The sequence below is a fragment of the Acartia tonsa genome, chromosome 13 (assembly GCF_053477335.1).
Source record: "Acartia tonsa isolate MP-2025a chromosome 13, ASM5347733v1, whole genome shotgun sequence".
In the NCBI taxonomy this organism is placed as follows: domain Eukaryota; kingdom Metazoa; phylum Arthropoda; class Copepoda; order Calanoida; family Acartiidae; genus Acartia; species Acartia tonsa.
In genome coordinates, this window is record NC_137272.1 from 28395999 (window position 1) to 28410329 (window position 14331).

Below are 14331 nucleotides of genomic sequence, written 5' to 3' on the forward strand. Positions count from 1 at the left end.
TATAGAGTTGCTTCGCTTATAATATTGTTCTTTGTTGTCCCAGGAACAAATATACCAAAAATCAGATCAAACGGATAATTAGATCACATAAAAATTTGTTGTTAAAAAAGTAGAAAAATCAACATGTTTAAAATGGACGTACGGACATTCTGGTAATTATTATAGAGTTGTTACGCTTACTAAATCGTACCCAACTACTACAGGAATCATCATGCAAAGTTTGAAATCGATAGGACAATTTTAACATGCCTTAATTAACGAATAAAGCTATCTATCTCGGACGGACGTACGGACGGACCGACCCTAATTATATAAAAGCTTCGCTTTCAAAAAAGCATGCTTGAATCTGATATACCTAGTAGTAAGATTTTTGTCTTTCCGTTAATATCCCCATTGCCCATTCTCTCCTCTGGATGCTAGGGGCCCAGCCGCTATTAATATAATGATAAAATCCTAATAATATACAAATTAGCTTTTTTGAGAAAAAAAGAACTGTATATGAAACTGTCTTTCAAGTTCTGTCATTTGTTAGAATAAAAACTTTAGGGGATGGGTAGATTTAATATTGATTGCTTTGTAGTGTACTAATAAATGGTATCCAAATATAATTAATTCAACGACAACTTCCATATACCTTTACCTCTGACGTCACCTTACACGACTGCAATAGCGACAAGGGTGTCCCATAGAGTAGTGGTTAGCGCACTACGCTGTGGTTGGGAAAATCCGAGTTCAAGTCCCCTCATAGATATTGCACTTGGATGACAAATGCTGTTGCAATTTGTCATAATATAATCACGCAACCTTCCCTGTGATGCCCTTAGGTTGTAAGGAGGGAGATTTGTAGGAAGTTAGGATCCTACCTATCAAGCAACTGTAATCGTGCTTTCCTTCGTCCATGCTCCTCATTCATATGAGAGTGCCATTAATTAGGGTGGCTTAATATGAAACACCTGCCAAAACTCTAGACCAGGGTGATGTAATAATTGAGTAGCTTCCACGAGAATTGCGGGTCAGCTTGTAATGTAACATAGAATACACTCAGCTGTGCGCGAAGCTTACCAATCTAGGATTGGTCAAAGGATTCTCACCTCCAATCTCCTCGTGCATCTGAATCCTAACTTCAGAGAATCAAGGCTACATACATACATACACACTGCAATACCGACAGATTGATGGAACATTTATAAAGTAGCTTTTCTATTCAAAAAACAAACAAAAAAACACAATCTTAAATAATACTTTATATTTCTTTCACCCAAAAGCATATAATTTTATATTTACAGTAGTTTTACATTATTTTACTTTATATAAAGTTAATTGGTACAGTGATGTTTTTTTTTATAAATATTAGCGCTGCTACTCTATAATTATGGCAAGTCAGTACATTCATACGTTAATCAGTCACTCCGTCAGAAGAGGCTCTAAAATATTGATAGCTCATTGTTGCTTCGCTACTTATGCACATGTAAAGTCCCTGTTTTATAATAATTTTTCCAGTATGGCTTCGAATCCGATTAATATCCGCTGGATTAGAACCGGTTCTCAGCCATACTAAAAAAATCATGTATAGCATCGTATTATGGACAATTTTCCACTAATAATTAAAAATCATAAAATTGACAACAGTTTTGTTTCCCTGTGCCTTCTTCGGTCCTTCGGGGCTAACAAAACTGGTTTAATCTTTTGATTTATATTTTACTATCCGGGGAAAGCTGTCTATAATACGATGCGATTAATATCTATTAAGAATTCAGCACAGCATTTACACAAAAATAGAAAGCTTTAAGAATAATCTATAATGTTAGATCAAAATTAAACCAAAAAAATATTTAAGTATAGTTATTCTTCTATCTATCATACATCCTAAAAAAGCTAAAATTTTAAAGCCTTTTTTTATAAATTTAAAGCACTTTTGCGGTTTTAAAACTAAAAACACTATTTAATGATAATTAAAAATTTAAAAATTGTTAAAATTCTAATATATTTATGAGAGTTAATTGTGCTTTATAACTCTAAAATAAAATCATTTTTCCATTGTTAAAGATTTCTAAATATATTTTCATTTATAAATTGAAAATAATTAAAAATAGCAAAAACTTAATTACTAGATTTATGATAAAAACAGCATTTTATAATTTTTATGATTATGTTTCGTGCATTTAAAAAACTAAACAATATTTGATTGGAAAAAAATATCACTTTTTTTTTGTAAAATCTTTACCAGTATGGCTTCGAAACCGACTAATATCCTCTGTATTAAAACCGTTTCTCAGCCATACTGAAAAATTATGTATAGCATCGTATTGTAGACTATTTTCCAAGAATACTAAAAAGAAAAATCATAATAATAATAACAGTTATTTTAGACCGGGACCTCGGCCCCCCGTGGCTAACATAACTGGCTTTAATCTTATAATTTTTCATTTCAATTTCTTGAATATCTGGAAAGCTATCTATAATACGATGCAATAATTAACTAATCTTAATTAACAAATAAGAAATTAAAAATTAAAACTGTTAAATTTGTATCTATTAAATGTTAAATTAATATCATTTCAAACTATTATTTGAGATCACATATAATTAAAAGATTTTTAAAATAATTTTTATAATTAGATTTAAAATCAAATTTGATATTATTTCTAAATAAATAATTTAATGTTAGTTTAGCATTGTATTACAGACAATTTTCCACGAATATTTAAAAAGAATAATAAAATTAATACCAGTTTTGTTAGACCGTGCCTTTAGCTCCTTGGAGCTAATTAAACTGGTTCTATCTTATATTTTTTATTTTAATATCCGCGGGAAACTAACTATAATACGATGAGATAAATAGGTATTCTTTATGATTTCGACGTCATTTGCTTGTGATTGTGAAATTACTGGTGAGGATTTTCATTCGGGTAATCTTCTGCTTCAGATCTAAAATTAAAGGAAAGTGAATTATCTGCGATGAAAATTGGAAACTGGACATTACGGACTTACCGACCAAAAGACCATAGACGTCCAAGCTTTAATTTTTTTTTAATTTCGCCCCATTACCCCCCCCCCCCCCTTGGACGTCTATGCAAAAGACATATACAAAAAACTATAGAATCTTCGGATAATCTTTTGCTTGGAAAAATGGAAAGAGTCATGTGTGACGTTATAAAAATGCGTCTAAAAAGAAAGATTGAGAGGAGAAGTGGGAAAGGAAACCCCTAAGAAAGAGATGGATTTAGACGTATTTTTATTACGTCACACATGACACTTTCAGTTTCTCTATTTACTTTAGACTTTACAGAGTAATATATGATTATCATTGACCCGCTTATTGTCAGTATTGTCAGTGAGGTAATGGGTTTGAATCTTGGCCTAACACCGCGTCAGAAAAGGGGAATGTTTAAAAAGTATTTCAGATGCGCCAAATCAATATATAAATTTTGGGGTATTGCTCTGGCCCAAAACAAGGCGTTGGACGTTGGCCCACCTAATAATGTACTTCACTTGCAACTGTTACAATGTAAATGTAACGGCCCTATGGTACAGGGGCGTCCAAGCTTTTTATTTTTAGGGGGGGGGTAAAATTTTTTTAGGGGGGGGGGGGTAATTCGGTTTTGGGGGGGTAAAATGGCGCGCGAAGCGCGCCGCAAATTTTTTTTACCCCCCCCAAAATTTTTACCCCGGGGGTAAAATTTGCTTGGGGGGGGGGGGTAATTACCCCCCCCTGAAATCTGTTGGCAGGGGTAAATTTAGTTTACCCCCCCCCCCCCAATTAAAATTTAAATACATAGTATTGAAAATGCGCGCGAAGCGCGCAAAATTTTTTTTTATTAGATATTTTTTATTTTGGGGGGGGGGTATTTACCCCCCCAAAATTGTTTGGAGGGGTTAAATACCCCCTCCTAAATGGTTGGGGGTGCCTATGGCACCCCCAGGGTAGGGGTAAATTTTAAATGGGGGAGGTAATCGCCCCATTACCCCCCCCCCCCCCCCCTTGGACGCCTATGCTATGGTATTCCCTTCTACTAGCACTGTCGCACATTTTATAACATCAGCTGAAACCATTTTCAATTGCGACGTTTTTTGCCGGGACTCGAACCCATGACTTTCACGTCAACAAGCAGTCACTCTCTGTAAGTATTTGATACAAGTTGGACAGAAAATTACAAAAAAAATACTTTCTAAGAAATATATTCAATAAACAAATTTACATTTCTTTTCAAAGTACGACGACATTCTAATACATTTGCAACTCTATTAAAGATAATATTGTTCAAGAATTGGAACTTTAATATACTGTTTCGTGACATATATAAAGCCGATGGCAAAGCCTATCAAAAGTAACAATCTCTGTACGTTTCTTACTATGTGTAAATTTTATGAAAATAGAAATGTACGTATAATTTGACATTCTTGGTCAATGTTTTTATTAAATTTGATGCCTAATCCCTGTGGGGTCCCTAAATCTGTGGGGCTTTCCAGTTGCCAATATAACCTAATCTGGACCCCTAAAAATAGAAAATAACTCAAAAAATTTTGAAAAAAGACAGCATTTTTCTTTAGTAAATTAATCATTGATCCAAGGGAAAATTTTAAATTAACCCCACTAAAAATAATAAGGCAGCTCCACATCGCTGCCTAAGTGTATACTTACTCGTCCTCGGGATCTCCAAGATCTGTGTGTTCTTCATATTTGCGGCACCTGGCCTGACAGTACGGACAATACCTACACAAAAACAACATGGCGGTCTTTATCTTTGGTCAATATAGCTTTCTATAGTGCCATAGCAAAATTGGGATAGATGTCACTGCTTTTGGCCTACCTATTCTATTGACGTCAGAAAATACCCTTTACCCCGTCTCTTTTCTAGAGGGTTTCTTTCCCCCCTTTCTATCCTCTATTCCTCTACTATGACGTCAATAGAATAGATCATACAGCATGACCAATAAAAAAGTATTTTTTTAGGGTTTACAGCTCCTGTTTCCTAGTGTTAAAAACAATTACAGCAAAAAAAAGTTTGGATGAAATATTTTTTTAAGCTGAAGGCTCCAAAAACTCCAAAAACAAAGACAAATCTTTTTCTTAAGGGCGTTGGCCTTAAAAATCTCCGTTTTTTTTCTTTTTATGGTGTAATATTGTTCAGAGAACAAGGACATATTCTATTTTTCATGATGCAATAAGAAAAAATGGCTGTCAACATAACAGCTACAAATACAGTTTTAACTAGGATAAATTAGGATTCTAAAATTACCTCAAATATTATCTAATTTTGTTCAAAATAAAGAAATAAAAAGAAACAATTTACAAAAAAAAATTCCTAACTAATTACCTGTCTAACTAACTATCTACAGTATGACCCTAACAAAAAGAAAAAGGAAAGTAATTTTGTATTTTGTCTCATTTTTAATTTATTTTTGAGGAAACCCAACCAAGGTCTAAGATAAAATATTAAAAGTAAATATAAATGGCCCAGAAATTAAAAACAAATTTGGTACCAACAGAAGGAAATAATTTTTAAAGCTATTTATAGTGCTGCCTTAAAAAAAGGGGATAATTTTGCAAACTTTTGGCTGAAATCTCCCAAATGACGTTATATTAGAATAATCATTCACTCTTGTATGACGTCATTCGGGATAGTTTGGCCAAAAGTTTTTAAATCTAACCTCTTTTTTCTAGGCACTATAAAGAGCTTCATATTTTTTTTTCAAAAAGGAAAAAAAATTTATGAGATTTTTTTTCAATTATAGTTTATATAATAATTTTGTTGTTATGAATATACAACTTTCTGCATTTGTGCCTTCTTCACTACAGACCCTCAACAAATTGAATGAATAAATTAGAAGAATTTGCAAATAAGGGAGCATGGGTGGTTTTCGTTAGATTTTTATTAATTTATTTCAGGACAGATTAGATTAGGTTTATTGGGTACTTGGTAGTCTCACAGGGTTAACCCCTCACCCCCCCTGCAGGGGGTAGCCATAGGGGAAAAACAATTCCTCGTTATATTACATTTTTGGATCATGGAAAGAAAACGAAGTTGCAGGTTTCATCGTATTTACACAGTAGCTTTTCTCCTATTTCTAACCTTGCGGGGCAATCAATTATATTACCTAACCTAAAATAACTTATCAAAATCTACTGTGAAATTACGACGAAACCCAAAACTTTGTCTTCTTTCCATAAACCCATTTCTTTAAAACATAAAGTGTGGGGGGGGGATGGGGTTCAGTACTTGAAAGCAACTTTAAAAGCAAGAATCCAATTTTGTTAGGGTCATACTGTATCTATCCTAACTCACCAATACACAAGTACAATCAGGGATAGAATGAAGATTAGATTGGGAACCAGAATTGAAAAGATGACGTTGCTCATCTCTTCATCCCTGCAAATTTTAAAAAATTTTAAAAGCTTACCAATAAACAAGGACGATAAGTGAGAGGACGAAGATTATATTTGGAACAAGAATTGAAAAAATTATATTGCTCATCTCCTCTTCTCTGAAACATGATGTTGAAAATTAGAAAATGTTATTTGTTATTATTTTTATTAAGGGGGGGGGGGGGGGGACGGTGGTATAGATCTCGTAATCAACGTAATTTATAGATCTCGTAATTTTATAATAGCTTTTAATAATCATGTATCTAATTCTTGCGATTTTTAACCATTTCATTTAATTTTATCATTTAAAAATTGGCATTCAAATAAAATATGTACTCTTTTAAACAAAAATCATTATATTACCCAAGATTATTTCTTTTCGTGCAACCGATTTAATTAATAAAAAAAACTTTGAATATCAGTATAATTTATAGTCCAATGTACTAGGGTTGGGCCGGATACTTGATATCCGACTGATTTTTAATTCCGGATATCCAAAAGCCGGCCGGATATCTGGCCAATGTTCGATATCCGGCAAATTACCGGATATCCAACCGGATAATCAAATATCTTTAATTAGAAATCAGTCGGATATCCGATATCCGGATAGTTTCAATATCTGGTATCGGACCGGATATTAAAAATGGCCGGATATCCGGCCCAACCCTACAATGTACCCTTCCTCCCTGAATGTTCAATATTCATTTTATTTCAACTTAGTCAACAAACAGAGTTATATTGTAGGAAGTAACTAAAATCAATAGAAATATTTGTTGTACATACGGACAATGTAAATCATAGAGTTATTTTAACTTACTTTTTGAATTCTGATATTACAATCCAGGGGTTTACTCTTGAGTAGTAACATGGGAAAGTATCTTGAGACTAAAATAATTAAATTAATTACATCTATCTATCTATCCATCTATGGTATACAAAAATGCATCCATTCATTTATCCATCGTTGTGTCCGTCTGCCTGTCTTTCAGTCTTTATAGCTATCTATCTGTATATTCTCAATCTAACTATGCAACCATTCATCCATCTGTTTGTTTGTCTGCCTGTCTGTTTGCCTGTCTGTCTGCATGACTTTCAGTCTTTCTAGCTATCTATCTGTCTATTCATATGTCTAAATATGCATCCATTCATCAATCTGTCTGTTTGTCTGCCTGTCTGTTTGTCTGTCTGTCTGCATGACTTCCAGTCTTTCTAGCTATCTATCTGTCTATTCATATGTCTAAATATGTATCCATCCATTGATTTGTCTATCCGTCTGTCTGCCTGTCTGTTTGACTGTCTGTCTGTCTGTTTGTCTGCATGACTTTCAGTTATCTATCTGTCTATTAATCTATCTAACTATGCATCCATTCATCCATCTGTCTGTTTGTCTGCCTGTCTGTTTGTCTGTCTGTCTGCATGACTTCCAGTCTTTCTAGCTATCTATCTGTTTATTTATATGTCTAAATATGCATCCATCCATTCATTCATCCATCAGTATTTCTGTCTTTCTGTCTGTCTGTTTGTCTTTATGGATAGTTGCCATTATATTATATGTCTTTGTGTCTGTCTGTCTGTCAGTCTGTATGACTGTCTTTCAGTCTTTCTATCTATCTGTCTATCTATTCATTTATCCATCCATCCGTCTGTCTGTCTATCTGTTGTTCATCTAGATGTCTATCTGTCAGTCTGTCTGTCTGTCTGTCTGTCTGTCTACTCATCTATCTATCTATCTATCTATCTATCTACTTACATTTTCAAATTCATAGTAAGTGTCAGCATATTTGTCACAGTCCACCTCTGGGGGGTAACCACATCCCTAGAAAAGTAAAAATCAATAAAGACGCTAGCCATGACGTCCAAGCTTTTTTAAGGGTGGTAAAATGAAGGCTTCAATGGTTTAAGGGGAGAATCTAATGTATTTTATCTAATAAAATTTTAAGTCCCAAAAGTTTTTAAGCTAACGAATGAGGGAACTTAAAGACTTTTGGGACCAGTAAGTTACCTTGATATTAATAAGTAGCGGCGTATCCTCTACAATATACTCTGGACAAGTATGACAGTAAGTTACCTTGATATTGATAAGGAGCGGCGTAAACTCTACAATATACTCTGGACAAGTATGACAGTAAGTTACCTTGATATTGATAAGGAGCGGCGTATCCTCTACAATATACTCTGGACAAGTATGACAGTAAGTTACCTTGATATTGATAAGGAGTGGCGTATCCTCTACAATATACTCTGGACAAGTATGACAGTAAGTTACCTTGATATTGATAAGGAGCGGCGTAAACTCTACAATATACTCTGGACAAGTATGACAGTAAGTTACCTTGATATTGATAAGGAGTGGCGTATCCTCTACAATATACTCTGGACAAGTATGATAGTAAGTTACCTTGCTATTGATAAGGAGCGGCGTAAACTCTACAATATACTCTGGACAAGTATGACAGTAAGTTACCTTGATATTGATAAGGAGTGGCGTATCCTCTACAATATACTCTGGACAAGTATGACAGTAAGTTACCTTGATATTGATAAGGAGTGGCGTATCCTCTACAATATACTCTGGACAAGTATGACAGTAAGTTACCTTGATATTGATAAGGAGCGGCGTATCCTCTGCAATATACTCTGGACAAGTATGACATAATTACCTTGATATTGATAAGGAGCGGCGTATCCTCTACAATATACTCTGGACAAGTATGACATTAAGTTACCTTGATATTGATAAGGAGCGGCGTATTCTCTACAATATACTCTGAACAAGTATGACAGTAAGTTACCTTAATATTGATAAGGAGCGGCGTATCCCCTACAATATACTCTGGACAAGTAGGACAGTAAGTTACCTTGCTATTGATAAGGAGTGGCGTATCCTCTACAATATACTCTGGACAAGTATGACAGTAAGTTACCTTGATATTGATAAGGAGCGGCGTATCCTCTACAATATACTCTGGACAAGTATGACAGTAAGTTACCTTGATATTGATAAGGAGCGGCGTATCCTCTACAATATACTCTGGACAAGTATGACAGTAAGTTACCTTGATATTGATAAGGAGCGGCGTATCCTCTACAATATACTCTGGACAAGTATGACAGGTTTCACCAGTCTCGGGGTCTTTCTACAATTTAGATTTATGTTAGAATTATTATGTTAGGACTCGTACAAAGTTTAAAAATAAACAGACAATTATATCTGGTTTTTATATCTAATGAAAGCTAAGACAATGATATTCAAAAGTAGATATAGGTCTGGAATCAGCGTATAATGTCCAATACAAAATGACGTAATACAATACAATTGAACAATGTTAGGCCAATATACATTTTAAATGACTACAGGCCTATCATTGGTCATTTGTATTGTATGACGTCATTTATTGGACACTATACGCTATTCCATATGTCTGTCTGGTAATTTGACATTCTCTCCTAGAGGCTAAAGGAGAAGCCATTTGTAAATGTTCATGAAATAGTAAATTATAAAGAAAACTTTTTTTTAAATATCGTAACGCAGTCGGTCAATAGAACGTACGGACTTAATCCAGTTTTTGAGTTATAAAAAACAGAATGTGCCAAAATTGCCGACAAGAGCTATTGAAAACGGACGGGCATACGGTCCGACCCAAAATGTAAAAATACTTTGCTTTTAAAAATAAACTTACTGGTCTTTCTATTCTTGAAAGATCTGCCCATTTGTTTTGATCAAACATATTCGCATTCATATCCTCTTTATACCCTATTTCTGGGGTATATACAACCCTGAATTGAATATATAGTTATATTATCTATCTATCTATATTTACATTCTCTATATACCCTATTTCTGGGGTATATACAACCCTGAAATATATACAGCTTTATTATCTATCTATCTATATTAATATTCTCTTTATACCCTATTTCTGGGATATATACAACCCTGAATTAAATATATAGTTATATTATCTATCTATCTATATTTATATTCTCTTTATACCCTATTTCTGGGGTATATACAACCCTGAATTAAATATATAGTTATATTATCTATCTCTCTATATTTATATCCTCTTTATACCCTATTTCGGGGGTATATACAACCCTGAATTAAACATATAGTTATATTATCTTTCTATCTATATTGATATTCTCTTTATACCCTATTTCGGGGGTATATACAACCCTGAATTAAACATATAGGTATATTATCTTTCTATCTATATTTATATTCTCTATATACCCTACTTTTGGAATATATACAACCCTGAATTAAATATATAGTTATATTATCTATCTTTCCATATTTATATACTCTTTATACCCTATTTCTGGGGTATATACAACCCTGAATTAAATATATAGTTATATTATCTATCTATCTTTTAGAAATTTTTATTTGAGTCTTTGATGGGTTAGGTTTAGTTGGGTCATTTGGGGTTTAGCATAGTTAGTTAGATTAGCCATAAGAAGTGGTTGGGGTACTTAAAGTTTTTGGGCCGTGCAAGGGCAAGGGGCTTATGCCTATCTGTCTATTTTCTCCCTCTGCCCCTCTGTCTGTCACTCTGTAACGCGCTGTACCTGATTTGATGACACTTGTAGATGCTTGCAGTACATCCCTCCCTACAGCTTGCCCAGCTGCAATTACTTTTGCCATATCTCAACTCGTAATTTGTTACCTTAAAATGTTATTTAATATAAAATTTATTTTATGGTTTGATAGAGTGTTTCCTGTGGATGGAAAATAAAAGATTTTGTTTCTATTTTTAATTAGAAAAGATTAGATATTTGAACAAATTTAAACAATCTATCTTAAGTAACAGCCGAGAAAATTACATTTTTTCTTAGCATCAGTGACAGACTTACAAAAAAAAATTATGTAGTAGATGGAAATTGGTCAATAATTTCGAGAGTTTTACCTAACAGTGACTGGTCGAGCATACAAACCCCGTACCCTTAATTCTGATTTAAATAAGAAAAAAAGGGAGGTGGTTTTTTGTTTGTTTATTTCTTAAGGTCAGGTTAGGTTAGGTTATATTGGCTTCAGGGCTGTCCCATAGAGGTGGGGCTTAAAAAACTACCTTCCTATTTTCTTCAAGTTACATTTGCAAAAACCTAAGCCATCTATTTTCAACAACATCCGAGTTAATCCCAATTTATCCATAGCGTTACTGACTTACAAACAGAACAAGTCATAGAGTAATTTCGGGTGCTTTTTATACATTTTCACTTTAAGCACTGAAAACCCTCCACCCTTTGTTTTTTGATAAAGTCAAAAGTAAGGGGAAGTTTTTAGTTTTTCATTACTTCAGGCTAAGTTAGGTTTGTTTATATTAGGTACTGGTAGCCCCGCATGGTTAGAACCATACAGCTGTCCTCTCATTTCCCAAGTACTGACATACAAACGGATGAACATAACACATTATAGATTAGTTTACACATGGAGGGAAGGGGGTCATTGAGCTGTTTATTACACTAGTCCCCAAAGTTCTAAAATAAAGTTTTCTTATTCGTTGGGTTAACAACTCTGGGGACTTCAGTGAATTTTGATTGGTTGGTTCATTAAGTTGAGGATCCAAACGTTTCACATTGTAATCTACAGAAATGGTAATTGTGTGTAACATCATTGGGGATGTACATCAATTTATCGTCCATATTGTCTTATCCCTTTCAATCGGCATACAAACGGATGAACATAATACGTCATAGAGAAGTTTTACAACTAAAATGAAACTTGAAGCGCTGGAAAGTGTCATGTGTGACGTAATGAACATACGCCTATATTTTTCTTATTTTAAACATATTTTTATGACGTCACACATGTTACTTTCGAGCGCTTCATGAAACGTCACTGACCCGACAGTGGACGGGGCTCTCGACAAAATCATGCATGAGCGTGGAGATGGCTGGATCAAGAACGAAGGGAACCAAGAATAGGAAGCCGAACACACAAACAATACACAGGGTACCAAGGAAGAGACTTGTGTAGTACTTTATATCGTCCAATCTGTCATACACACAACAAAGATACTCAGCTATCAATTTTTTTACAGCGTAGCTTTTTGGCTTTAATCGTTAATTTAGGCATGTTAGAATTGTTAAATTTACTTAAAACTTTTTATAATGATTTCTAGTTCAAAAAGGTATTATTTAGAAAGCATAGCAACTTTATATTAGTTACCTAAAAAGTCATTGCGTCCATTTAAAAATTGTGACATAATTATCCTATCTATTTATCTTAACTTTTTTATAATTAAGATAGGTCCATAACGGGTAGCTCTGACTGTAACTTTAGGCATGTTAGAATTGTCATGTTTACTTCAAACTTTTCATAATGATTCTTTGTAAATGTAAGGTTCAATTTTAAACTCTATCATAACATTTGTATGTTCATTTTTAACATGTTGAACTTTTTTGAATTAGTCAAATTAATCTTATACTTGATGTTGATGTCCTAGATCCAGATTTTAAAAAATTATCATGAGGCACATGGTAATAAGCAAAGCACCTCTATATACAAGTTGGCATGTCAATATAAATTATTTGAGCTATTTCAGAAGAATATTTTCTGTTTGTGTGTTTGTCTGAATGTTTTGTTTAGCTTTGCTTTTATATCATACTTGTTTTTATCTGTCATTGTTACAGAAATCCTTATGCAAAGTTTGAAAACGATAAGACTTTTTTAACGTGCTTTAAATTACGACTTGTTATGGAATATTAAATTCATTTTTGTTTGAGTTAGGTTAGGTTAAGTTGAGTATCCTTTCCTGCTCTTGGACTCTTTCTGATCCACCCCGAGGGTGGGGTCAACCTCCGCCATACCTGCAACAAATAATTCATTATCTCATGCCGTAAATCAGGGGGTGCTACTGTTCAAAGTTAATTGGAGAAAATTTGAAAATTTGTTCGGGTTTTTTTTTGGGGGGGGGTGGGAGGAAGCTGTCTAAATGGGGATAGATGTCACTACTTTTGGCCTACCTATTCCATTGGCGTCAGGAAATATACTATACCCCATCCCATCTCTTTTCTAGGGGTTTTCTTTCACCCTTCCCTTCCTCTTTCCCTCTACTATGATTTCATTAGAATAGGTAGGCCAAAAGTGGTGACATCTATCCTAATCCTCATTTCTTACGCCACATTTTGGAATTTTACCCAAAGTAAAAATCTGTTTTAATAATTATTTATATTTTCTTTGTTTTCACCTAAATAGGCAAAAGTTTGTTACCTAAACCCATTCTTTGCACTGGGTAGTCTTATTATCAGAGAGTTTGGCCACTAGTCCTAATTATTTTCAGGGGGTTTGGCCACACCAAGTGACACGCGAGATTTCCTGCAGTAATAACAAAAATAAAATAAAAATAAAGGTTATTAATAAAATCAAAATTAGATAATAGAATAATCCATAAACAAAAGAAAGGAAAGATTTAAATTTTCAAAAATATGAAAATTCAAATCAAATAGATAATCTCAAATTTAAAAATAAATAGAAAAAATTAAATTTTTTGTCACCAATGTCTATTTTAGGTTAGGTTAGGTTAAGTAAAGGCTTTCTAATTATATGTTTTATTCAAAAACAAAAACATATATGAGTGAATTTTCGTACCTATAATTTTATCAACGATCAATCGCATTGATAAAGTCAAACTGTTTAAAAAATAAATTCAAAAAACATATTTTTTAACAAACCATTCGATCAAACGCTTTGATTATGTCACACTCTATAAAATTGAAAACTTATATTCACGCAACCTCACACAAAAATTATATAAAATTGTTATTTATACGTACATTATAAGTTATATGATAATATTATTAATATTTTATTAAATAAATCTATATTTTTCTACAATTATAATACAAATTAAATAATATTTATCATTACAAACTATAAATAAGCTGGATGGATAATTATGCATAGTCTTACATTTTAAACAAAATAAATTAAAAAAGAAATCCGCGAATAAAAGTAA

At 33.3% G+C, this 14331-nt stretch overlaps 1 protein-coding gene across 2 annotated transcripts in view; it reads right to left on the bottom strand.

Moving 5' to 3' along the window:
- Nucleotides 1-1232: 1232 nt before the first annotated feature.
- Nucleotides 1233-14331, bottom strand: part of LOC145304332 (protein tipE-like) — a 47486-nt gene continuing 34387 nt past the window's right edge. The window contains exons 2-12 of one of the 2 annotated variants that reach the window (XM_080146197.1): nucleotides 13587-13691; nucleotides 13129-13183; nucleotides 12218-12368; nucleotides 10943-11040; nucleotides 10048-10144; nucleotides 9424-9504; nucleotides 8118-8183; nucleotides 7185-7252; nucleotides 6288-6371; nucleotides 4643-4714; nucleotides 1233-2928 (exon numbers count right to left, since the gene is read on the bottom strand). In XM_080146197.1, coding sequence (XP_080002323.1) covers nucleotides 2886-2928; nucleotides 4643-4714; nucleotides 6288-6371; nucleotides 7185-7252; nucleotides 8118-8183; nucleotides 9424-9504; nucleotides 10048-10144; nucleotides 10943-11040; nucleotides 12218-12368; nucleotides 13129-13183; nucleotides 13587-13596 — 825 coding nt within the window. In that variant the 5' untranslated portion in view covers nucleotides 13597-13691 and the 3' untranslated portion in view covers nucleotides 1233-2885. The remainder of the gene's footprint in view (nucleotides 2929-4642; nucleotides 4715-6287; nucleotides 6372-7184; nucleotides 7253-8117; nucleotides 8184-9423; nucleotides 9505-10047; nucleotides 10145-10942; nucleotides 11041-12217; nucleotides 12369-13128; nucleotides 13184-13586; nucleotides 13692-14331) is intronic. The other variant, XM_080146198.1, reaches the window with a different exon arrangement.